The sequence below is a fragment of the Leptinotarsa decemlineata genome, unplaced genomic scaffold, assembly GCF_025532065.1.
Source record: "Leptinotarsa decemlineata unplaced genomic scaffold, Ldec_3_MD MMD2_P_RNA_scaffold_6, whole genome shotgun sequence".
Lineage (NCBI taxonomy): Eukaryota > Metazoa > Arthropoda > Insecta > Coleoptera > Chrysomelidae > Leptinotarsa > Leptinotarsa decemlineata.
The window spans coordinates 5,369,952-5,396,520 of record NW_027412533.1 but is presented as its reverse complement, the minus strand read 5'-3'; the positions used below and the strand labels follow the sequence as shown (position 1 = coordinate 5,396,520).

The following is a 26,569-nucleotide window of genomic DNA, read 5'->3' as shown; positions in this document are numbered from 1 at the left end:
ACTCAGGAAAACATTAATTATCGCCATAACTCAAAGTAGGAGTAAATTTCATTAGTTTGTACTTCCATTGTCTATTCTAATATATAAAAATGGATGTTTGTTGGTTGGTTGGTAAGTGATAAACTTCTACATCGCTCGACCGATCGTGATGAAACTTGACATGTATAAGTAATTTTTCATAGAGAAGTTTTTTAGGTTATCAATTTTTCTGTAACTCGCCACTAGATGGCGCTGTAGAACAATTTTTTTTGAAAGCACTGTTCTATAACGCTGCGCACGCCTAAGTTCGTTGATTCTGAGTCTGTCAAAACATTGGAACAGCAGCGATACAGCAACATAGGTAGTACTAGTATTATATAAAATGATTTGAAATCTCTGAAAGAACCAATACAAATAAAAAATTAAAAACAATAGCTGAAAATAACAATTATATTAATAAGCAAAATAACCCCGATATGAAATTACAGTGAAATAAAATACAAATAAAAAATGGAATAATTAAACAAAAATTAAGAGATTTCAAGCCAAGTTACTTCACGACGTTTCGATTGTCAGTATCTACAATCGTCACCCGAAGAAGACTTTGATGAATGTCATATCTTGCCCAGAAAATATCCGCATTGGCCTCTGTTACCAGAAAAAGAAATAAATACACCTCCAGAAATTCGTGTTATAAATACACCTCCAGAAATTCGTGTTATTGCAAATTTCATTTAGTTTTTTCATTTCATTGTTGAACTGATTCGGATCTCCAATGTATGGACGTTAATATGTCAGTACCTAATCATTTTTCAAGCACAAACTAACTGCGAAGTTAAATTTTCATTATATCCATAAATATATATATATATATATACAACTACTCCCTTGGCTAATACCACGAAGGGCGTTGGATTATATCCGACAGGCGTCAGTGCAGGAATCTTCACAGAAAATTTCCTGCATATCTTATTCAGAGGAATCGGGCAAATTACGGATATGCAGTTGGTTAGTACCTCGACCACTAGATAGAGTGACATTTTGTTGTTCGCTCTAACTTAGGAAGAGGAATGAAATACTCTGAAAGAATTCCGATTTTCAATTATGGAATATCATTGACTTTAGGTCGATGATGGCCACTATCTTGCACTGATGAGTGGCTAATGAGCCCGAAACTGGTCTGCAAGTGTGCCCGTTCCAAAATTGAGGGTTGACTTCTTCAGTTGTATTGCCAATTGCAGATGCAGGAAATTTTCTGTGAAGATTCCTGCACTGACGCCTGTCGGATATAATCCAACGCCCTTCGTGGTATTAGCCAGAGGAGTAGTTGTTTACTGATAGGCGTCAGTCCATTCAACCTATTGTGTAGGTATATTTGAGACTGGCTTGAACGTTTAAAGTTCATTTCTTTAGATTACACAAGAGTTTTGAACTTTTTGTACTTTTGAACACAACTTTTGATACATATTAGGGCGGCTGTAAACGTATTCGGCAAAATTAAAAATAGACAATAGCAACGATTCACAAAGTAGTTTAATATCTCTCGTTGAAAAATGCCTGGTCCCATATAATGTTTTCATGAATAATAAGATGACTGAACAAGTTTATTTATTTGTTATCCAAATTTTAAATTACAGCCTATCTCAACACCAAGGTTTTTGTGTGTTCTACAAGAGCTAATTGGTCACTATCAATAGTAACAAATCAAATATATTTTGTCATAAGAAAAATACATCTTATTCACAAAGTCTTATAATTATTGTAAAGAATAATTTTTTGGAGAAACTCCTTCAAAAACATGAAAATAAATCGAACAAACAATATGAATATTAGAAATATAATATAAATGAAGATATAAAATAAAGAGTTTAGGTGGGCAGAGGGTAAATGAGTACAAATTAATAAATATAACTACAATAGCACACATAAAAATAGAAATTTACTAAGTGAACAAATATAAGTTCGTAAATGTATCAAGAGTTGAAGGTATCATCAAAATACTCCTGTACTGTATAATAGACCCTATCAACCAGAAGCATTTTGACTGCTTTTCTGAATCTATTATAAACCATGATGTCTTCTATTTGGACTGGCAGGCAGGTGAATGAATAGTTTAATACCATTGAAGAAGTGTGGATCACACAAGACATAGGATGTTTCTTTATTAAAGATATAGTTTCCAAATACCATAAGCTTTGAAAAGAGGTTTGCATGTAACCGGGGAAGCAGCTTTGCTAATATATGGACAGCTCTTTCTTGAAAAACAAAAATCATTTGGAATAAATCTCCGGAGCAAACCCCCCAGAAGGCAATTCCGTAGCTAATATAGGAATCAATAAGAGCAAAATAGGCTACTGTTGAATGGACAAAGCCTAGTTCTGTATAGTTGACTCAGCGAGTAGCAGCCTGAGGCACAACAGTAATTTTAATATCTTGAGAAAACGATAAATTGTTTTTTAGACCAAATAAAATTATGTTAGATTTACTAGAATTTATCTGAAGACAATGGTTTGATGCTTTTTGTACGGAGTTGTGAAGATCTTCATTAATGAAATTACAGACCTTTTCTACATCCCCTGGATAAAAACTATAATAAATCTGTGTACCGTTGGCATAGCAGTGAGCAATGCAATGTTCGAGAGATTTCAGAATTGTTGAGGTATATAAAGAAAACAAAAGTAGTCCTAATATAGAGCCTTTTGGGATACCGGGTTTGAGGTTTAGAGTTGTTGAAATGACACGTTCAAAAGGTGTGTATTGACAATGTAGTTCACAACTCTAAACCTCAAATCTGGTGTCCAAAATATTTACAATACAAATAATTTTTTTTCCATAACTTCTGAAGGATATCTCTAATGAAATCGCCTAAACAAAGTACATGAGTATTACAGAGTGTACACCTAATATAAGACTAATAGCAAAAAAGAAAAAAAACATGAGAAATATATCAAAAACTGAAACCAGTAATTTATCGCCCAATAAAAACGCACTATTCCCAAGCAAAACAATCAATGACAATGGAGAGTTTTATTTACAGCAACTCCTGCTCTTCAGCAAACCTTCAAATCCATTATTTCTTGAAAAATTCACTAACATTCGTCTAACGTCACCTTCAAGATATGGGGTATCTTCTCTTCTGGAACCAGGTCATCCGATATTGTTATGCATTCGGATGGGACATTCTGCAAGGCCGAGAAAGACTTGATTCTGAGAAATGTCTTTGGTCCGTTAACCTGGTGAACAAAAAGAAATATTCGTTTAGATGTAGTAGCAGCAAAAGAAAGGATATGAGAACTGAAAGTTGGGAGAGGTACAATTAGTAAAAAAACCCACAGCTTCATATAATTCATTATTTGGACAATTAAAATTATGGAAATTGCATGTTATAAGTTCCAACTTGATCAGTGACAGTTTTATAATCTCTACACTACGCCACACCACAGCATCACTTGCACTTTTTGCTTTCCCTCTCACGCCCATTCCAAAATAGTTTTTTCTGTACATGCACAGCCTTTTCTAAACTGCCTCTCATTCTAGAGTAATAAAAGACGTTATTTACAAATAACATGATGTAGCACAATCTGCTGTGAATAAATAAATAAAAAATTACCTAATCATTTTTAGCCAGAGTATTTCTAAAAACACCGCTCAATCGGGGTTTCAGCCCCGCTCTAAGGTTTAGGTACCACGCTGGGCCCAGATCTATTCATGCCGCTGGGTCTCTAATTCAAAGTGTTCGGAAAAGCAGAAGATTATTTGGTAAGGTACGGGATATTCGCCGGACTGATGAATTCGACGTCGTCTTGCGCTGCGGATGTTGCCGCAGAAGCCTGCTACGGCGGATAAGGTTTCGTAGAGAAGCAGATGCTTTAGATTCCTACAAAATATTAAAAATCAATTATAGATTCATTGAGATGGATTGGTTCTTCAGCACTAAGTGTATTATATGCTAATATATGTATTAATTTGCGTGAAATTCGAATCTAACACTAGAGTAGTAGTAATAAACAGCAATTACATCTCCTCCCTCCAAAGAGGACATTAATGAGATCAACAGAAGGCTCATTACAAAATAAGTATTTGTTTCGAAAGAATTTTTTTTCTTTCGTATAATTCAATGTTTATATGAAAGTAGCTGTTTCAGGAGGACTTTCTTTCAGTTTGTGTCTGAAAGTTACTTCTTTGCATGATCTACACATCCATGTATAGAGTTACTTCCTTCCTTTCTTTGGAAGACTCCCTCATCCTTATTTTTTGTATCAAGATGGAGTAATAGAAAGCCAAAAACTTTCTTTCCCAAAATAAGACAATTTTGCTTGAGTTGCTCGATAACTAAATTATGATAGTCTGGCAATGCTGGGATAGCATAGTCAACTTTCATAAATTAATGTTTTATTTGCTACAAGATTTTCTATTTTCGAAAAGGCATAAGACACTGGTGAACTGGTTACAAAAAATGTTGAAATTGTGTATAACATTAATAAGTTGCTGGTAGGTATATAACTCATCCCAAAAACCCAAATTAAGACTGAATCGTAAAAGATTTTCTCTGAAAAAACTGAATGAACACATTATTGGAAGGTCAACTATAGAAAAAAACTACTCACTGGCTGAGGATCTCCTGCAACTTGTTGTGGACGACGGCCAGTCCTTTGACGATGGCAGGCACTTGCCTGAAATCTGTTCAGGTGCGTCAGTATGTACGAGAGTTTGGAGTTAACTCTGGTGGTGGCGCGGAGCGTCTTCTCGAACCACTCGTGCTTTATCTGAGGAACGTTTGGGCGGAGGGAGCGGAGCGCCGGAGGTCTGAGGAACGCTTTCCAATACGATTTAAACCGTCAAAAACAGCATGGGGGCTGACGCCCAGTTCTTTCGCCATCCCTCGCACCGTTTGTGATGGGTCTGTCTCCATCAGGCTCCTCAAAGCCTCGTCCTGGATTACTGTAGGTCGACCACTTCGGGGCTCATCTTCGAGGCTAAAATCTCCTGAACGAAATTTTGCAAACCAACGTCGAACGGTGCGTTCATTCACACTACCATTGCCAAATGCCTCGTTAATTTTTTGCGCTGTTTTAGCGGCGCTTTGGTTCAATTTGTATTCGTACAGATAAATTGTCCGAAAGTCGCTTGAAGACATCACATAAGCTGAAGAGACTCAAAAAAATTAAATTTGGGAAAAAATGAACAGCATCAATGTGTAGAGTACAAAATTCTGTATCGATCTGTATACACTACGACAAAGTTGAATAAATATTTATGGAGAAATATGGAGCTACAGAAACACATAATATTAAAAGGGATAAAACTTTTGAAACAACCCAATAAAACAATGATGGTGGCTTTACAAGAACTGCAATGTCACTCATCCGGTCATTTCTGAAGCAATACTACCAATGAATCTGTTATGGAAACAGTACCTCTGAATATATGCAAGTCGTCCACAGGGTACACTAAGGTTTTGTTCTTTGACCGCTACTATATAAATGATATTTTTGTTTTGTATCCCAATAAATGTGACTTGTTTGCCAACGACACAACTTTAATCAACTCAGGCCATTAAAGTAATGAATGGCCTTAGTTTTCGAGTACATTTTTATATGAAATATAGGCGCTGAGGAGTAAATAAAACAAACACTACTACTACTACACACCTTGTTCCTGTTGCACCACCTGAATCCTCGGTCTCGGTGTGTGGCCAGGCCCCACAGCCCTGAATGCAGCGTTGGCGGGCACGTGACCCTTCCTCCGAGGTCCACCCTTCTGCAGCGCTTTGGGCGCTTTAGCCGGAGGCGGCGTAGACACATTCTCTAGAGCGGAGGCTACCGTAGCGCTTGAGGGTGTCGCGACGACAGGCGGGGGAGTCGGAGTAGTACTATCGTCTTTGATAGGATCGTTGACGGGATCTTCTGGTACCAACGGCTTATTTCTTTTCCTTCTGGGTTCGACGGCCGCCGGCTCGGCTGCTTTTTTCTTGGGCGAGATGCAACACTGACAGTAATCTGTGGACTGGTAGGCGGCGTATTCCTCCAGAGACGACACATTACTAAAATAATAATAATAATAAAACACTTTATTTTTCTTTGGAAAAGCATGAACGTAATACATGGGAGCAGTAGCTGACAAAAATAGTGAAAATCTACAGCATTTGGACATATTCACAAGTTATGAAAAAGTTATTTGAAAAAATATTATTGGCTTTAAAAAAACATTAACTCGAAGGTATGAAATATTATTTTCCAAAATAATAATAATTGTAGTTTACTAAACAAAATCACAATTCTGCTCAACTGGTTATCAACCGAAGTCCTTCCGCCCTTGTAACAAAATTGCTTTAAAATTACATAATTACACACAAATAAAAAAAGTCTCATATGAATATAAAAAAACTGAAATAATTTCATTGATAATGCTAACACTGTTTCTATTGGGTCGCTGTTCGGTATTCACGTCTCAATGTATATGGGTTCAGGTAAGGTTATTATTATTATTGTTATAATTTCATCATTGGTGACACCGGCCTTATACGCACGCGCGGAGATCGAAAGACAGTCGTGAATGGAAAAACGAACAAGCAAGAAGTGTGTTTTGCTAAATGTTTTGAGAAGTGAAAAATATAAATATCTACCGCCCAAACAGCATCCTTCTAGATCGCTATCCGGGTACCCCACGTTCAAATAATAGGAAGAGAAACCAGAGGACAAGAAGATTTCCGGAAACAAAATAAGGTGTCGTCCATCATTAATTTTTCGAATTGTCTCTATCTTTTTTAAATATCTAACATCCGGCCCACATGGTAACTACATTATTGAACATTGGAAATGTACTCTTGCATTGGGGTTTCTTGTCACAAAATTCTTTCTAATGATTTCTACATTGTCGTCTTTTCCAGCAAACTTCTGAGTTAGAAGCGGTAGTCTTTCCTCAATAGGGATGATACCAGTGAGTTGGTACAACAAAGGGTTTGGAGGGTTGTGTTTGGGGTTATTGGGATGCCTTAATCTTGTTATTTTTCTGTTGGCCGTTGTTTCAGATGATTTAATTGTTTTCAAGGCCCCTTATTTGATATTGAGAAACAGTGGGTGCGAGTATTCAATAAGTGAATGACAGATTAGTGATTAGTTTGTATATTCGTCTTGTTATTGATATGCTTGCACATGCTCCCGGGTTTGTTAAACTTGTGAAAAGTGCGGCTCTTGCAATCACTTTCTTTTTTTTTTTTACTGACGTGGCTGTTGAAATTTAGTTTGGAATCAAGCATAACACCAAGGTAATTAACTGTCGATTTTGCATGTAAGATGTGTTGGTAAACGTTGATTATTGGAGTAGTTGCAGAATTCTGATGATTATATATGATGAACTGAGACTTATGATGGGTTTGGCTGGAGCCTCCATTTATTGAACCAGTTATTTGTTGTTGCAAGCTATTTTAAAATCGTAAATCACTTTGTCTAGCGTTTGATCGCGAGAAATTAGGATGGTGTCATCTGCATATGCCTCATGCCTGAAGTGATTGATATTTCCTTGTTGGTGATAATGAATATCAGAGCTGTATAAGTTATATAACAATGGTTAGAGCTGTGAACCCTGTGGAACTTTCTACTCTGGAGTAAATTCGTGTGTAAAATTATTAAGTATTTTAACTCTCAGCTTCTTGTCAATTAGAAGATTCTTGATTGTATGTATAAGATAGGACATCCCAATTGATGCAGTTTAAATAAAAGACCCTTGTGCCAAATGGTATTGAAAGCTTTGTTGATATCCAGAAAGATCGCTGCCGTTTTATTGTTGTTCAGCTTGTTGTTGTTCGTGAGAGGATGCATAGTATATCTTCCTTGCCTAAATCCAAACTGGTAGCTTGGAATTTCATCATTTAGCAGTTATAGTAGACGAGTTCGTTAATTTTTTTCAAAATTTTTACCAATTACAGGCAGGTGGATAATCGAACAATAACTGTCAGTAAGGGAGTGATCCTTGTTCAGTTTGGGAATTATAATTATTGTGCCCATTTTCCAATTGGCAGCTATATAATGCATCTCAATGCAAAATTCATAGCTTTTTATTATGGGAAATAAAGTTTTCGGCCTTCTATTTCTCCATCTGCGGGAATCTTCCAAAGGAAGGAAGCAATCAATTCCAAAAAATTAACTCTATACAACGATGTGTAGATCATGCAACGTTCACACACAAACTGGAAGAAAAAGCTCTCTAAAACTGCTATTTTCATATAAACATTGAATTAAACGAAAGAAAAATACTTTAGAAACAAATACTTTTATATGAACGCTGAATTATACTAAAAACACTTTTCTCTGTTTTGATTGATTTCCAGGTTTTGCCGTGGCCTTCTTTGGTTATAATCTCCAAAAGTTTCAACTGCAGTCATTTTCAGAGGCGTGGTCGAAGTACTCTTCTTGACGTGTCAACTGACACGGAAAAGACAGCTGTGGTATCTACATTGAAATTGTTTTCAAATCTATTTCTCAATTTTTTAATTAATTCCTTTCTTTTAGTGTCTATGGAGTTGTTCATTTCATTGACATATGGATTGATGATAAATCCATGAACTGTTGGGGCTTGATGAATTCTACAGTGTTTCTTCTCTTCTGGTATTTTATGAGATTTTTTGTTGATAGATTTACTTTGTATATTAACTACACCTGACAACGCCTGATGTTCCTCAGAACCACCTCCTGTATATTTCGGTGGAAAGGTGGAGGTACACTGGATCTGTGGATGTTAACCTTGACATTTGAGACAGTTTTCAAACAGATTTTTTTTAATCCACAATTTTATATTTGATAGATACTTTTTCTAAGTGGTGTGTGCGACTTCAAAAAAAGTTGTAGGCCCCTAATTTGTTTCGTACCTGCATTTGAATTTGTTCTGTTCGTTAATTTTTTACATTATGAAAATGATGATTTATACTATGGATTTTAGTTTTTTTTCTTGTTAATACAGTTTTAATAACTCTTCATTTCATAATTTTCAGTTAGCTTGTATCAGATGGTCTGCAATCTTATTAATTTTTCAGTTCACTAACTAAGAGAAATCAAAATCTGTCTGATGACTCTGCATTGTCGAAAACCACGCCACCGTTTAACCATTTTTCAAGTCCTTGTAGATGTTACTTTTAAAAGGTCAATATTATTGTCATGTCACATTAACGTAATGCCATTTGCAAACATGTATTTATAAACACTTACTATAACTGTGTTTTTACTTTCCAATATTTTATGCAACATCAATTAAAAAGTTTTTAGTTTTGCATTCAAGTCTTCATCATTGATGCCTTTCCACTTTTTCTTGTTTATAATACCTAGCAACCCTTTTGGTTTTTATATCTAGTTACAGAGTGATACCCATGAAGAGGCATAAGCTTATAACAGGGGCCCCACAAACAAGCTCACCCACAACTCAAACCATGTAACAAAAACAGATCAATAAACGTTTTAATTACAAGCTTTTCAATATATAGTTGTCTCAAATAGAATTATTTTTTCATAATGTTTTTCCAAAAGTTTTGTCCATTTTTATGAATCTGCTGTCACTGAGGCAGGCCTTCATACGGTCCTTTTGTACAGTGGATATGATTTACATTTACTGGAGAACACAGTTAATGAAGATCTCTCTAAATACTCAAATTGGCTTGCACATAATAAACTAAAGGGTTAACTCTGCAAAAACCGTTTACATGCTATTTAAAAAAAAAAATTAATTTGTGGAAATATTCAATTAAGAATAAATAATTTACCCTTAATGAATGTTGCAAAAACCAAGTATTTGGGACTCATAATAGATGATAAGTTAAACTGGTCAGGACACATAGAACATATTAATGATAAAATTGTACCAATGTTAGGAGCTCTATACAGGTGTTCCAGTTACTCGAGTTTCAGTAATAGATACTTGGTGTACAATGCATATATATTGGCGAATCTTAGGTATCTGTTAATCATATGGGGTAATTGTGGCATTACTAATTTCAAAAAAATTCAAACGCTACAAAATAAATCAATAAAAATATTATTTCAAATTCCATTTCGAACCCACACAAATGATTTATTCACACAGACTGAACTACACCCAATTAAATATCTACTTAAACTTGAGCAATACAAGAACATATATAAAATAAAAAACAAAAGAATCAAAAGCAACAACGATCTACTAGTCAACAACCAGTTTTATGAGTATAATACAAGGGTTAAAAATGACTTACACCTGAGCCTGGTAAGAACTAACAAAGGATTATATAATCCTTCTACACAGGCTATAAAAGTCTTCAATGGATTACCTGTCCATATACGTGAGTTGCCGGGCTATAGTTCATTCATCAATAGTTTAAAAGAACATCTGAGCCTCGAGGCACATGTCTGATACTTTGATACTATGAGCTTTGTAGTGGTTTACTAGTTTTTGTGTTTAACTTGTCATGTTGAATGTTTGTGAATCCCGAGACCAGAATTTTTGCTGATTAGGGAGAATAACAACATATTTTATATTTATAGTGTCTTAACTATGTTGAACTGTACGCTGTTATATTTTTAATAAAAAAAAAATGCTTAAAACTGTAATATCTCAGTGAATACATATCCAATCTAATCAAAATAGGCGTCATTTGAATCAGTGCACTTTTGCCAACATAACACAAGTTGATTATCGACATTAGCATAAAAATTGGGTGCTAGGGATTCGATGAAGTTGACGAAGGCAGTTTTTTCCTCGTCCTAATTGCCGAAGATTCTAGCAGTGAGAAAGTTATAGAAGTGCTTGAAAAGATGGTAGTTGGTTCGCGAGAGGTCTGTTGTGGTGGTTTGGCCTGCTTGCCGAAAGGTATCCAAAAAAAGGTTGTTTTGGCTTGTTTAATGCAAAAAACAGACTTCGAAACAGGATAATTTCTGTCGATTGTTCAAATCGTGGGACACCTACTTTTTGAGCTTCATGACCGTTCCAATTAGTTTCAAACCATCAAAAACTCATGGGAGCTAACGCCTAGTTCTTCCACCATCTCCACTATAATAATAATAATTATCTGAATTCATAGAGAAAATTTGGCAGAAAACTGCTTAATGACATCGTATAATATTGGGATAAAAAGGGACAAAAAAAACAATATTTGGAAAAAAATAGCACCACTGTATAGAGTATAAAATTCTGTATCAATCAGTATATACCACGACACAGTGGAATAAATATTTATCGAGATATGCAGCTACAAAAACACATAAGATTTAAACAGACAAAACTTTTGGAAACACCTATTATTTGCATACTTACGCCATTTCTCTCTGAACGTATTTCATGAATTCGGAGCAATGGATTCTGAGGTGAATGAGTTGGGAAGGATTGCATCGGAAGCACAACCAGTCATCGCTATCTGTGATTGCTGCGATTTTCTTTTTGTCAAAATTGATTGTAATGCATTTCTGGAAAAAATATATTTTTAAATAAAGATACATTATTATAACCCTGTAACGTTAAAAGAGCAATTTGAATCATCAGTATTGTGAACCATTTTAAAAAGTTATGTAACTATGTTGAAATATATTGTAACTGAAGTCTACTGATACAATAAATTGCAATACATTATGTTAAATATTATTCTGATGAGTCTATAATTTTTTAAATCAAATGAAAATCAAATCAAATATGCTTTATTGCCCAAGATTTGAATATCTTATTGGCAAAGTCTAGTAAAGTAAAACGCTATATGGGACATTAAATTAACAAATACAAGCTATAAAATAATGCTTAGAGACAATAGCAGCGTATATGGACAGAACAACATTCAGCCCAGCTGAACAGATACGAATATGAGTAAGTGAATATACGAATATTGAGTAAAAGTGAATATATAATGCTACTTAATGAACATTGATAGCCATTTCGTGTTGATTTCAATAACTTGTTTGCACAAAGCTACATGCCAAATACTCAATAGAGACTTGGGAGAATTCGTCCACGCTATAAAAGGGCCTCACAAGGAATTTTTTTACTTTTTTTCTGTGGTGGTATTAAATTAATAATAATAATAATAGAATTTATTCATCAATCAAAGGTTATACAAGGCATTATACATACACATACATAACACTTATCAGACTAGTCAAGAAAGAAAAGAAGGTAATCTACAAATAAGTTGTTAATCGGAAACAAACCAGATAAATTGTACATACAATAGTCAGTCTTACAATTATGAGATATCACGAATTATAAAAGTCTTCAACATTATAAAATACTTTTTCAAGAAGAAAGTTTTTCAATTTATTTTTGAATAGAATGTCATTCAGATTCACATCTATCAAATCTCTTATTTTATTGAAACACTTGATACCAATATGCTTTGGTGAATTTTCACAGACTGATAACCTTGAATAGGGTTGTCGAAGTTTTTCTTTATTCCTAGTATTATACATATGAGTGTCTTCATTCCTCATTATTTCTTTTTGGTTACGTTTTATGTACATAATCAGTTCAAGAATATATAAACATGGAAGGGTTAGTATTTGGAGATTCTTGAATAAAGGTTTACATGTTGTGGTTGGATGAGCATGACAAATCGTTCTTATTATCCTTTTTTGAGATACAAATGCCCTTTCAAAGTGACAAGACGACCCCCAGAATATCACGCCATATTGTAGAGTAGACTGTACCATCCCAAAATAACATAGTCTCAAGATGTCTGCTGATACAGTATCTCGCAGATTTTTTATTATATAACATGTAGTGCTTAGTTTCGAACATACAGTATTTATGTGTGCTTCCCATGTTAGCTTACTATCCAAAGTAACACCTAAGAACTTGATGGTTTCCATGGATTGTATAGATTTACCAGATAAGGTTAAGTATAGATCATAATTTGGATTCATGTTTTTTGGCAAGAACCGGACATAATTGGTTTTTTTTCCATTCAGGCTGAGGCCATTCTCAAAGCTATACCTTTCTATTTCATTAGATGCCTTGTTACTTAAATTTGTTAATTGATCAATGTTATTGTGTGACATCAGAATATTAGTGTCATCGGCATATAATATCATTTGATTTGCGAATTTACAGGTGTCTTCAATGTCACTCAGAAAAGCTACAAACAATAGTGGTCCCAGGATTGAACCCTGTGGAACCCCTGAATTTATTACTCTTGAATCTGACTTCACACCATTCACAACTGTCGTCTGGGTTCTGTTTGTTAAGTATGATGTTACCCATTGAAGCGGAACACCCCTGACTCCTAACCCTTCCAATTTCATGATTAACAAATGATGATCAATGGTATCGAAAGCCCGACTGAAGTCATAGAACAGTCCTAGAACATTATTTCTATCATTCATTGCACTGTAGATAAACTCTAGGCAATCAGAAATTGCCGAGCTGGTTGATTTGTGCTTACGGAAACCATTCTGATTTGCTGGGATGAGCTCAAAATATTCCAAGTACTTGGTCAATCTATCACAATAGGATGCTTCGAATAGTTTAGCGATTTGACTTTGTATGCATATAGCCCTATAGTTATGTATGTCACAAGCAGAGCCCTTATTTTTAAATACAGGTATACATTTTGATTCCTTAACATCTGGGAATGTTCCAGATGTGAAAGACTCATTTATTAAATATGATATGATATCTGCTACAAGAGTACAGACAGATTTGAGAATTTTCCCATTTATGTCATCTATGCCAGCAGACTGTTTAGCTGTTGTCTTATTTATAATGGATGTTACTTCTATGGGTGTCACTGGTGTTAGAAAAAAACTTTTGTGGAATCTGTTGATTTTTTTATCACCATTATTGGGTTTGTTGAAATTGTGAGAAGAGTCTATGAAAAAGTCATTGATGAAGTTACTTTTTATCATTGGATCAGTAATTGTCTGTTCTTGATTATCAACAATATTGACCTTATTTATCTGCTTGGTACAATTTTCCTCTTTAATAATTTTCCAGCTCTCTCTCATGATATTAGGTGAATTAAAAAGTCTGTCATCATTTTTTTGTTTTTTAAAATGTTTTACTCGGCATTTATACTCTTTTTTAAACTGTTTATATGCTGCAATGTAGTTCTTGTCTTGTGTTTGTTTTTTTACCCTTTCCATTTCACAAAGTTGAGCATGCATTTCCTTGATTTCAGGGGAATACCATTTTTTTGTGTTATTTTTCAATTTAGTTTTAGTTACAGGAAATGAAATGTTATAGTAGTAAATGAATGTTTTATAGAATATGGAAAACTTATCTTGAAAAGTATTAGCTGAGTATATTTCATTCCAGTCTTCAGTGGATATATGTTGTTGAAATGTGCTAATATTAGAGTCATTGAATATTCTTTTATAGATAGACTCTGTTTTGATTTCCTCATTCACTGCAATATTAAGCGTACAAAGCTGATATGTATGATCGGATAAAAAAGAGTGTAACACCCGTACATGACTTATTTCTGTATTCGAGAAGATATTGTCAATGCAAGTTGCAGAATGGCTAGTTATCCTTGTAGGCTCATTGATGTAATATTTTATGTTATACTCTTGTAGCAGATTCATCAATAACATTTTATTCACACTGTATTCGAGAAAGTTAATATTTATGTCACCACAGATAATAAAAGTATCCTCTTTGTTATATATTTCATAGAGTAATTGTTCTATTTTGGTAATGAAGGTACCAAATTCACTATCTGGAGTTCTGTATATGCTAATAATATATATGAAATTATTTCTGTTTAGAAATTTGATACGTGTTAAACACGTTTCAAAGCTCTTCTCTACACTACCTTTATAAGTTATTGGTTCAAGGTTTACTTCTTCATTAGCAAATATACATACTCCCCCTCTTCGATGTTGTGTCCTAGCAAAATATGAGATGAGTTTGTAGTTTTTAATCACAGTTGTCTTCAGTTCATCTTCTGTGAGCCAGTGTTCATCGATACAAGCGATTTTCACATTATGTGTTGTCAGTAGTACGTTAAGGTCATCACATTTTCCTGAAAGTCCCTGTATGTTGAAATGAACCATATTGAATGCATCATCACAGTTCAGTGGTGGTTGGGGGTATGATGATCTTGTTGTTGTATTTCTAAAAAAGACCTCGGTTGGTTTGTCTGTGCCTCCTCTTCTTTTGGTTGCCCATCTAGAAAGTGCTGCCCTAGCTTGAAATTGAATCTACTATAAATTATATTTCTGGGCCAAAAGTCAGGTGCGTAGATAAGTTCTTTTAGATGAGGATCTACTCCAATCATAAAAGACTGGTTATCCTTCCGTATGTTTTTTGTTTCTAGTTTTTTGACGTGCACATTTTCTGTCTTCGTTTTATCTTTAATATATTTCTCTATGTTATCCTCCTTAATGGTGTCTGGTACCCGTGATACAAATAGCCATATCTTTTTGCTTTTATTTTCGTGTTTCCCATAAAAATGTTCATTTCCATTACCACTTCCAATGTTATGCCCTCTTCTCCTTCTTGTTACTACTTGGTAATCATGCTGTGTTTCTTCTTCATCATTTTTTGTCAACATTATGATTTCGTTCATTTTTTGTTCTGTTTGAATTTGTAGTATTTTTGGTGCAATCTGATTCACTTTGAGAAATGAATCACCCTGTAATTGGGCATTCTCCGATTTCTGGCTGTTTATTACCTTTGACTCATTTATAAGGTTTTGCTTGGTATGTTTGGTTTTTTCAGCCTCACCTTTTTCTGATAGGCCTTTTTTTTGTGCTATTTGCCTGCCGTTTTTCTGTTCAGATTGAGTTTTGTGAGGATAATTGTAGCTATATTGTGACAAAATATTTTCTAGGAATGCGATTTTGTCATTCAATAATGAGATAACGATCTCTTTGTCCTTAATAATTGTTTCCTTATTCTGGATTACGTCTCTTAGAAGTTTATTTTCTTCTTTTAGGAATATTTCCTCAGTGTAGACTAGGTCACTTTGGTTTCTTTCTTTACCCTGGTTTTGATTTCCCACCACATGCTTACAATCACCTTTTTTAGACTCATTAGCCTGCCTGAGACATGCAGGATGAAAAGTGTCTTCACATTTGATACACAATGCTTTGTTCACAACTTTTTTCTGACAATGTTTACATATAAATTCATTGTTTTCTTTAGAGTTTAATGACAGTGGACTTGCACCTGCCGCCATTTTACAATTTATTGATTTTTGATTTTTATATTTCATGGTTGAATGTATTTTCCATTAATAATTTATATTCCATAATATAAATTAAAAAACAGATTTGTACATATATGCTAACGAAAATATTTAGAAAATTTTAAAAACCTTATAGATCATTTTAAAAACTGCCTTCTCAATAAATACATTTTTCATCAATTTAAATTATATCTGAGAAAATTGTATATACAAATGAAAATAACTTTCAGGCATTTCTAAAATATGTTTTTATTATCAATTAATTATAATTCAAATTGAAAGGAAGAAGAACAAAGATTCCCGCAGGAAGAAGAACAAAGATTCCCGCAGGATATATTTTCAACTCAAGAAAGAAAGTATATCAGTATTGAACAAACTATATCATATTCTTAAATTTTAATAATTTAAAGTAATTTATTGTATCCATTTCAAATAGGGCTGAAAATATAGGACAAATTCATAATAGAGATTCTTTCAAATTTCATAATGTATGCCACCAGAACCATCACAGGAGTTTTTTTTTCAAATTGTGTAATGACATGCTCTAATAATTCTACCCTGAAATGTCGAATTCGAGAGGCAAATATTTGCATGCTTTGTTAATTTGTAATGCTTATGACCTCTTGTGCAATGTATCACTCAATATTTGTTCAATATTATGATGTATATCCATGCATGGAGTATTTGTCATTCAGAAGAAAGCCGTAAGATCTATTGTAGTAACAAATTTTGAAGACTCCTGAATGCCAATATATAAAAACATGAAAATAATAACCCTTTAACCTCTACAAATTATCATATGTCAAACAAAACATTAAGCTGTTGTGTCCGATATTCATGGTCCTTATTATAATCATTAATGATCACAACCTGATCATTCCTCAAACACAGTTATTTAGAATAGATGATACTATCGACATAAAACTGCCCTGCCTATCTTAAGCTTATTTTGTTACTGTAGTTTTATCTCTCTTATTTTTAATTACAATTCAATATTGTGTTTGTAGGAGTAAAAAGTAAAAGTAAAAGTAAAGTAAAAGAATAAGCATTCTAAGGCTTGGTAGGTTTAAAAGATATCAAAATATCACTTACAGCAAATTGTCTATATAGTATTGATGACTTTTTCAATTTGTCGCCTGTGCAACCATAGACAAAAAATTCCTTGCATGATTGATGTTACTACATCTATTTATGTATCATATTTTTCACCCCTTCATTAATGTTTTATATTTTATTGTACTGTCAATAATACATATTATAATTGTATTTTTATTTGATTTATTCAATGGGTACTCCCAATTACAATTTGTTATATAAAAAAAAGAATTTGTAAAATCTTAACTAAATCAAAGATGATAAATATATAATACAATATAAAACGCAATACAATAATATAGTGATAAAATCACAGTACAATTTTGTCATGGAGAAAAAAAAATTGTAAAATCTTAAACTGCAATAAAGATAATAAATACATAGCACAATAATAATAATAATATAAAACGAAATACAATATGGTAGTAAAATCACAGTACAATACAATAGTGGTATGATATATAGTATAAAAAAGAAAACAATATAATGATGAAATTGTATAGAATAATCAAAGGAAATGTTTCAGGAAATAATGCGAGTCAGTTCAATTTTGATGGTTTTTGTGGAGCTACTAAAGATATCAACCTGTTGATACATATTCCCATTTCTGAGCATTCGAGTGACAGGAGAGAAAAAACCATAATTTGTGGAGTGGAACAGTATTTCAAATGTTTCGATACTGACTCTGGTCTGTCTGTTGACATTCAAATTAATTAAACATAAAATCTCCTCACAGTTGATGTTGCCAGTTAAAATTTTGTTTAAAAAACATACGTCTAAAATAATTCTTGTATTCTTTAAAGAATAGATTCATCTGATCTCTAATGTTGTTGTATGCATATTCTTCCCTTCTTAGACCTAACTTGTATGCACAGATCCTCAGGAAAGTGTTTTGTACAGCTTCAATTTGGTTTATGTGTATCTCATAATATGGGCACCAAATTATTGAAGCGTACTCCAATAATGATCTAACTAATGAACATAATAATAACTTGAGAGTGTTCAAACTGAATTCCTTACATGATCTATTGATGAAGCCTAACATGTGTCATGTTGGGAAATTGAAGCTTTGTTAACTGAATAAATTGGAATTTTGAATGAAACTGACAATCAAGAAAGTTCTTCACCATTGGTTAAAAATTATAAATGTCTCGATGCAGCTCACTTTCAAAAAGAAAGCATTTACATATATAGATGCATATCTACGATTGTAATATTTCGCAAATATTAATTAGTTTCAAATATGTAAGGAAAAAATATTATAGATGTCACGTGAATGATGGAATACTGCCTAATGATTTGAAAGTTATAGTGTAGTTAAGTTTTTAAAGAAGCTTAGGTACTGATTTAATGTCTTTTACAAAGAAAATATTAAAGTTACCTCACCTTGCAAAAAACCATCTCGCAATTTGAACAACATATATCCTGGCCCCTTTTGCCGCACCAGCGGCAGTACAACTCGCTACCATCCTCGTCTTTTCCGAAATCGCCACTTCTGTAGAACCGATAGCACTTCTCACAGATAAGAACCTTCAAGAGGGGATGTACAAATCTGTTACCTTGTCCATTTAAGGCGCTGCCCAAGTGGACGTTGCAAGCTGTGCAGTGGATTTTTGTATACTGGACGGGGTTTTCTGCGGGACAATTATTGTTCAAAAAGAGTTAAAATGTTTGAATTGACTTGAAAAATCTTATGAGTCCTGCCAATGATGTTAAAATGTAAGAAATTTGACAGAAAATTAAATTTACATACTGCAAAATTAAGTTTGACGAATCAGATATTTCGAAAATATATTGTTTCGTCATAAAAATCGCACTCTGGTACAGGTAGGCAGTTTTACAAGTTTATAGAATTTGTTAATTTCATTCACCCATAAATTAAACTCACCACTGATATGGAAATAAATAATCAGTAAATTTTCCAGACACGACTATTACCAACATTAATAATAATGAATTTGCCATTTCCAAAAACCATCTTATTGAGACTTTTATCATATTAATTCCTCAACAAATCCTTATCAAAATAAAGTAGCAGCATTCAATAGATTGCTTCACAAACTATTGAATATTCCACTATCAGAAAGAACTGATTTTTATCAAACAAGATGCTGTAAACATCAGTTACAATGTAGATATTATCGACTTTTCTTTGCAAAAAAATTGCGATAACAAGCCATTTACCAGGATGATTCACTTCAAGAAACAATAATAGGCATTATAGGACATTGACATACTTTGGTGAACCCACCAATAAGATCACTTGTTGAAAGTTTTGGGCGTAGCTTTCTGGACATAATAATTTAGACAAATTTATTAGAAAATTTTCAGTTCAATTTAATGTATTGTCCTTAGAAACAATAAATGCTTGTAATTAGAGATTTAAAGTATAATAATGATAGATTGGATACATCACAAAATACAAATTGACTTGTCAACCACTTTCAAACAAACAAATTGACTTACGGTTTTTGTCCAAAACTTTATATTGGCCAGACTGTGAGAACCTGTTTCCATTAATTAATAGATGCAGTAACATTCGTTACTGCAGTTTCGTTTATGGAAAATCTCACAATAAAGGATTTTTTGAATACGTTAGTTATGGATTTTCATCAAGTATCGGCCAATTCCATCATATATCTGGTAAAACTTTTTTAGTCATTAAGAAAGTAGTTTATTTTATAATACCTAAATATTTCAACTAGTTTAGGTATAGCTCAAATCTGGTAAAATTATATATCATTAATTCGGTAGAAAGTCATATGATTTGAATTGATATATTATATAAAGCACTAATTAGGTTGAATTTAATTATATAAACAAGTCTGAGGAAAATATTGTATAAGGAAACATGAATTACGATTCTGTAAACTTACAATGAAGTGTTACTTAAATATAAAATCGCAATCTTTTCTCAAAGATAAGAAATTTATTAGATTTAACTTATGCAGTTCTATATACAACGTTATGAATTCTATGAACTCAAACAGCGCATTTTATTCTTATTGTAAATAATATCCGTAATTCATTAATAGTAACGTTAGCAGTATACAGTATGTTTCATTGAGTTGAAACCATATGAAAAACTTTTTTGTTATGAATTTCAGTAGAAAAGTTCGTTAAGAACTTTTCATGAACTAAAATGAAGTCATAAGTAAACAAATTCTTTCAGTCATATTCGAGGTTTGTCAGAAAATATGTATTTTGCTTTGGAGTAGTGTGCCTGTATTTCTGGCAATATCATAAATTATTGAAAAAAGTTCAACAGTTTACAACGAAAAATAGGTTTTATTTTTCACCAACTTTTCTACCTTATATATAAATTCAACTTTTGTAAATTTTAATATAACAAATACTCATCTCTTAAGATCAATGATAATGTGATAAAAATTCCTGTAAATTGATGGATGTAGCCGTTACTACGTGGTAGGAGATCATAATGAAAAGAGAAATGAAAATTTTTATGTTTTTTACCACTTTTATTTGTAACTAACGTTACTGCAGTTTCGTCCTATATGGACATTCTCAAATTTATACAATAAACTCCTGTATTAATTTTTCTAATAATTTTTCATGGACAATGTATACATTTTCGTTATTATTGTAGAGCCAAGTTTCGAGAAGTGAATAAAATGGTTTTAAATCGATGCAATTGCCTATTTGAACGTAATTTTCAATTCTGACCAACTTTTTCAATGACAATTTTTGATATTGTCAAATATACATATGAAGGTACTTTCTGCTTCAGCAAAATTTACATTTTTTTTAAAAACCTCGTATACGACAGGAAGAATTTCACAAATGTAGTTTGCATTTTAGGTTTTAGTCTTTGCAGAAGTTTTTATGAAAAACAACTTTTTTATAAAATTAATAATAAAAACTTCCTCATATGGTTTAACTTGCTGAGATACTGTATAATCCTTCTCTCTACTTTTATACTGAAGTGTCCAAAAGAAAACTCGAAATAATAGCAATAAGAGAATTTCTAATTCAAAATAAGATTTTTATTACAAAAAAAAAGTAAGAACTGATTGCAACTGAAAATCTACATAAACCAAGAAAACTTTCGTAATGTAGAAGATATTATAAATCAAAATGTTCTTTGGAGAAGAATCTTTTGTGGATTTCTACTTTTCCATCAATGTTGGCTAGAAGCCAACCGTCTTAATTGTGACATTGTAGAAATTTCACTGAATACTTTTAAAAAACAGTGTAGCAGTAGAATTCAATAGTTTATATTATTTAAATTTTATATATTTAAATTGATATATGTTACATTTGTACATACATTAAGGTTAAGTTAGTTTTAAGGTATTACTGTATTTGTATGTTTTTTTCCTCGTGAGGAAACTGGCCAATGAGGAAAAATAAATAAATGAATTGAAAACTTTTGGAAGGGAGAAAAATGTTTTTTTATAAATATGAATATATAAATATAAAAAGTTATGCTAATAATAATACATACTATCGAATTAAGAAGTTAATTCATTTCAAATTGAAAGGGGTATATTTTTATTATTTTTTTGCATGCTCACATCTTTGTAAAGAGTTTATTTTGAATTAATTGATTTCTTTCTTTAGAAGTTTCCCCGATTTTTTGTATGAAGATGAATGAATGGAAAGCCAAAACCTTTCTTTCCCAATAATTTAACCTGTATATTGATAGCTGTCAAATCATGAAAGGAATGGGATGTGGAAAAATACAGAACTTTGCGGTACTCCATTAGTTATATAAAAAGCATATGCATTTCATGAAGAAACAATTCACACTTGTTGAAAGTATTTAATGAATACAATAACAAAATATAAAAACTTGATAGAAAAAATTCGGAAGATTGTTTTGTAACGTTTAATTTCATAGAGTTCACAATTTGATTCACAATACTATGAAAATTCAATGAAGAAAAGTTATATTTATGATCTAAATTCTGCAAATATCAATCAATGACCAATGATGCACAACAGATATTTAATTTTCAGTAAATTTTTTCTAGCTCTAGGTGGGGTTAATGGGAATGCAAAATATCTCATTCACATATCAATGAAAACCGAACAATATTTTGTTGCATTTTTCGGCATTTAAAAGAAGTTACAATTTTTTTGAAGATTCAGATTATTTTCTATATTTTTTATGCAGTTTTGAACTCCGAGGGTTGCCAACGAGAAAACTTTCTCTAGGCAAACACCTATAAATTTCAATATGACCCAAGACTATCAGTAACTCAATATTTGTTTCATTTCTCCATCAACTTCAATATGATCATTACGGATCCAGATGATTCATTACTGTTTTGAATTGAAAATCATTTCAAAAGTTGATAAGCAAAACAAAAACCATATTTACAGATGAAATAAGAAGTTTAAATCTACAGTAGATTATAATTAGTGAAAAAAATCAATCAAAAACAGTACTCCAAAAGTAAAGGATTTGAATGTTCCAAATAAACATATGCTTTCTTTCTGAGTTTTTGTTCCTCCTCTGTTAACTGAAATTCAACTGTAAAAAGTTTTCAGAAAATTAAACAATTTCACTGAGCTGCAGGCCAGAGCCTAAACACAATGTATTTATGATTTAACAACAGGCAGCAATGTTTCGACCTGCCATAGGTCTCATCAGTGGTGCTAGGCTGAACCATAAATGCATTGCTGGACTCAACTGTCCTTAAAGGACAAGCCTAAGTAATGGCGATGACATCTCCTCTTATGAAGGTGTCATCTATGGGATTGACAGAGAGCTCAATCCTCGAATATCAAAGATGAACGAGTCTCCCTAAGGCGGTCAGTAGTAAAGCCAATCTTCGACATTGACCGCCGACAAGATTCGTACTCTGTATTTCCATCTATGCAAATATTGTCAAACAACTTGATATTTGTTCAGTGTTTGACTGAAAATTTTAACACTGAATAATGTAAATGACACTTCAAAAATCTTGATAGAACTTATATTTTCTGAACTTTTAACATTAACGTTCACCTCTTGTAAATGTCAAAACTACTATGTGGTTTTTTATCTGTGCCAGTGAAAAAGTGAAAGTTTCAAAGCACCCCCTATTATCTTAATATTTAAAAAACTATTGTAGAAAATGAAAGAATGCACTTTTTATATAGTACAACAGGTACAAGTTAATATTAGAATTTAAAAAATACCAGTATCTATAGAAATAGATAGAAATAGATTTATTTGAAATAGATATCCTTATATACTTGAATATTATACAAATATATCAGTTATTAAACAGAATTACAAAAAAACTGAAATAAATATATAAGACCCTATATAATGGAATATATTGGGTAAAACATAGCAGTAGTAGATGATGAAGAGATTAATACAGAGAAGAATGATGAACAACTCAATTGGAATAGTATTGTGACCGTAGATATTGAGATAAGGAGCGTTTGAAGAGTTGAAGGGTGTTACTTTGTTTAATTTCATTAGGAAGCTTGTTATATACACTCTTTACAAAGATGTGTAGATCATACAAAGAAGTAACTTTCAGACACTGGAAGAAAAAGCCCTCTCATAACATTTTTTGTATAAAGATGAGAAGTAGAAAACCACAACCTGTCTTTTCCAAAAGTAAAATCTAATACAGCAGATTCTGTATTACACTGTTTTTGAAACCTGTATTGACTATTATACAGTAATTTTCATTCATAGAGACATTCCGAGAGATTATTTAACAATCTGGAATGTATTATTTTCTCAATTTTGAAAAGAACCAGCAAAACTGAAACATGTTTATTATAATGGTCCATTTGATAATTTTTTTTTCCATTTGCAATATATGTGCATTTAAAATTTTTCTAGCAAATAATACATATTATAATGCCAACCTTCCCTTCATCAATCACATACACATAATATTTTTTCCTGAGTATGAAATTGATTTTACCCAAAATTCATTTCCTCAAGATGCCAACTTGGTTGGTGTAAAACACCGAGAACAATATTCAATCTCTGGTAATTGGAAAAAGTGCTTGTTGTGGATTTATTCTACGCCAAAGATTCCAGTTTAACTTTCCAATAATAATTTTATCAGAAAAGAATAAATTAATTGATATACTCATTAATGATGACCATTTTAACTTGACTTGACTTTTAATGACAAATAAATTCTATTTTATTCTTCTTCAAAATTATTTTGGTTATCAGAAACAGAATGAAAGTTGCTTACCATTTTCAGTAATAACAGGAGACTCATCTACTTCCATAGACATTTCTGGACAGAGTAGGGATGGATCAAAGTCTTCATCCATTTCAACAGCTTCATAGGCTAAAAATAATAGAAAAACAAAAGGAAAATTAATGCAATTCATATATCAATACAATATTCATCTCACCTCTAGATTTATCACAATCAGCAGATTTTGTAAGAGTTTCTCTCAATAAAGGGCAATCTGCGTCTCTTTCTCCTTTAGTCCTTTTTGCTGTTCTAGTCGCAGTAGTTTTCCTTTCAACCTCCATATCTTGACTTTTTTTAATGTCTTTGGTTTTACTCTTATTTTCTTCAGATTTTTCTAAAGTCATGGGATTCACCTTGTCACCATATTGTTTGTTTTCATGATCTTTATCACTTGGCAGAGCAGGATTTTCCACTTCCTTAACCTCTTTTTCTTTATTTTCAGTACTTAAAGGATCCGACATATCTGTGGTGAGATCTTCAGTTTCTTCTATTTCGACAGTTACACAAGTGTCTCCCAAAGAATCTACTCCTTCCACATTCATTCCCTCAATGTGATCTTCGTCCTTTTCATTCATAATCTCATTATGAAAAGTAACATCAGTTATTTCAATGCAGTGTCTTGTTATTTCAATATCATATCCAGTTTTCTCAATATTATCATCATTAACTGCTCTTTCAGTTGTAGCTTTTTTTTCAACAATTTTTGCACCAGTTTCTTCTTTTACAGCCTCTGCTTCATCAATCTCATCATTCTGATAAGCATCTTCATCAATATTTTCACTATCTTTTTCATCTGTCTCATTTTCATTATTTTTATCATCGATTTTATCTACATCATTGTTTTTATCAATCTCATGTTCATTAACTTTTTTGTTTCCCTTGTCAATGTAATCTTTCACATTTGTTCTTTCATTTGAGATTTTTATTTGGGGTGGGGAGCTTGTTCGTTTGGATTCTTCTAACAAAGGAGATTCACTGATGTTAAGTTTGTCATCACTTTCTAGTTTTTCGGTTTCATCTCTAATAGGAAATTTGTTATCTTCTTCGTCAGTATCTTTAACAGCACTCAAATAATCTCTGTCATCTTCCTCCTCAGTGTCATACTCTTCATCGCTACGTGTTGGACTAAGCAGCAGTTTTTCCTCTTCTTCGCAGTCTTCCTCGCTTTCCTCTTCAATCCTTCCCAAGTCATTTTCATTGACATCATCTTCACTTTCATTTGCACGTTCTTCAAATCTAAATTTGTCACAATCTTCTTGGGATAAATCTGAAATTGATTCATAGGTTCATTTGCGTTTTTCAATGTAGTGATTGCTCACCTTTGTTTTCTATGTGGGGTGGACTTTTTCGATTTTCAATATACCCTAAAAGAAACCTCATTAAGGAAATCCTATATATTAAAAAAACTCAATCTCACTTGTACTTTCCGAGCTTTCTCCACAAACACTCTTGGTTTGGGGTGAGTCCGGTTTTTCTACAAATTTTGAAGTTAGTTTTTGAAAAATAAATAGTTATTTTTTATCTCACCATTTGTAACTACGTCCATCGGTTTATCTTCGAGGTGTTTTTCTTTGGTTTGCCCATAGTTCGTGAGAGTTTCTGTATTAAGAAAATTCCATCAGAGCATATTGGATCTATGACCCAAAGGATTGTTATTACGGGTTTCCATTTTTTAAGGTTATCTTCCCAAGTGCATTTTTTGGCAAGTTTACATTCCCACAAACAAAACTGTAGTCATCAAATAACGTACTTCAACATTTTCTATCGCTCTACAAGCAAACTTTCCAGAACTCCAATAAAAAAATTCACTTTAAAAGGTTCGTTTTGGTCCTACGAAATTTCAGGTTTGTTCTGGTTCTACGAAATTCGGGTTCTAGGACGTAAAGATCATGCGTAGTTGATATTGAGCGTTCTGGTTTATTGAGGATAATTTCGGACTGATGAATCCTCTGTTCTGGTTTCTACTGCGAAATGATCCCAAACTGTTTTGTACCGTCCCGAATCGTTTTTGCTCTCGAGGCTGAACTGTTGAGAACTGTTCCCGTTGCTCATGCGAATTCATGGGGAAATTTGTTTGGGCTATTTGCTAGGATGTTTTTTTATTATTTTGATTTGAATAATTGATGGTTAACGGTAGATAACATTTGAACTAACGCTACATAACAAAATGGAC

At 32.6% G+C, this 26,569-nt stretch overlaps 1 protein-coding gene and 1 long non-coding RNA gene across 2 annotated transcripts; one reads left to right on the top strand and one right to left on the bottom strand.

Annotated features, from left to right (window-relative positions):
- Positions 1 to 8: 8 nt before the first annotated feature.
- Positions 9 to 9,246, top strand: LOC141480090 (uncharacterized). The gene is made up of 2 exons (XR_012464155.1): positions 9 to 111; positions 8,309 to 9,246. It is a non-coding gene; the product is annotated as an uncharacterized lncRNA (long non-coding RNA).
- On the bottom strand, positions 1,571 to 26,569 carry LOC111507603 (uncharacterized). Its single transcript, XM_074169873.1, has 12 exons — positions 26,056 to 26,569; positions 25,924 to 25,995; positions 25,814 to 25,870; positions 25,716 to 25,760; positions 24,554 to 25,663; positions 24,388 to 24,486; positions 18,596 to 18,843; positions 11,257 to 11,405; positions 5,631 to 6,022; positions 4,587 to 5,124; positions 3,590 to 3,856; positions 1,571 to 3,212 (listed from the first exon to the last, which is right to left on the bottom strand). Exons 1-10 carry the CDS (start codon positions 26,063 to 26,065, stop codon positions 4,742 to 4,744), a joined length of 2,565 nt encoding a protein of 854 aa, XP_074025974.1. The 5' UTR covers positions 26,066 to 26,569; the 3' UTR covers positions 1,571 to 3,212; positions 3,590 to 3,856; positions 4,587 to 4,741.

Bases quoted from the DNA above. Each gene is read 5' to 3' on its own strand.
- LOC111507603 (XM_074169873.1), bottom strand. The intron at 25,871-25,923 runs GTGAGATAAAAA...CAAAATTTGTAG, and splicing joins GATGGACGTAGTTACAAATG to AAAAACCGGACTCACCCCAA. The intron at 6,023-11,256 runs GTAAGTATGCAA...TTATTATTTTAG, and splicing joins TACGTTCAGAGAGAAATGGC to TAATGTGTCGTCTCTGGAGG.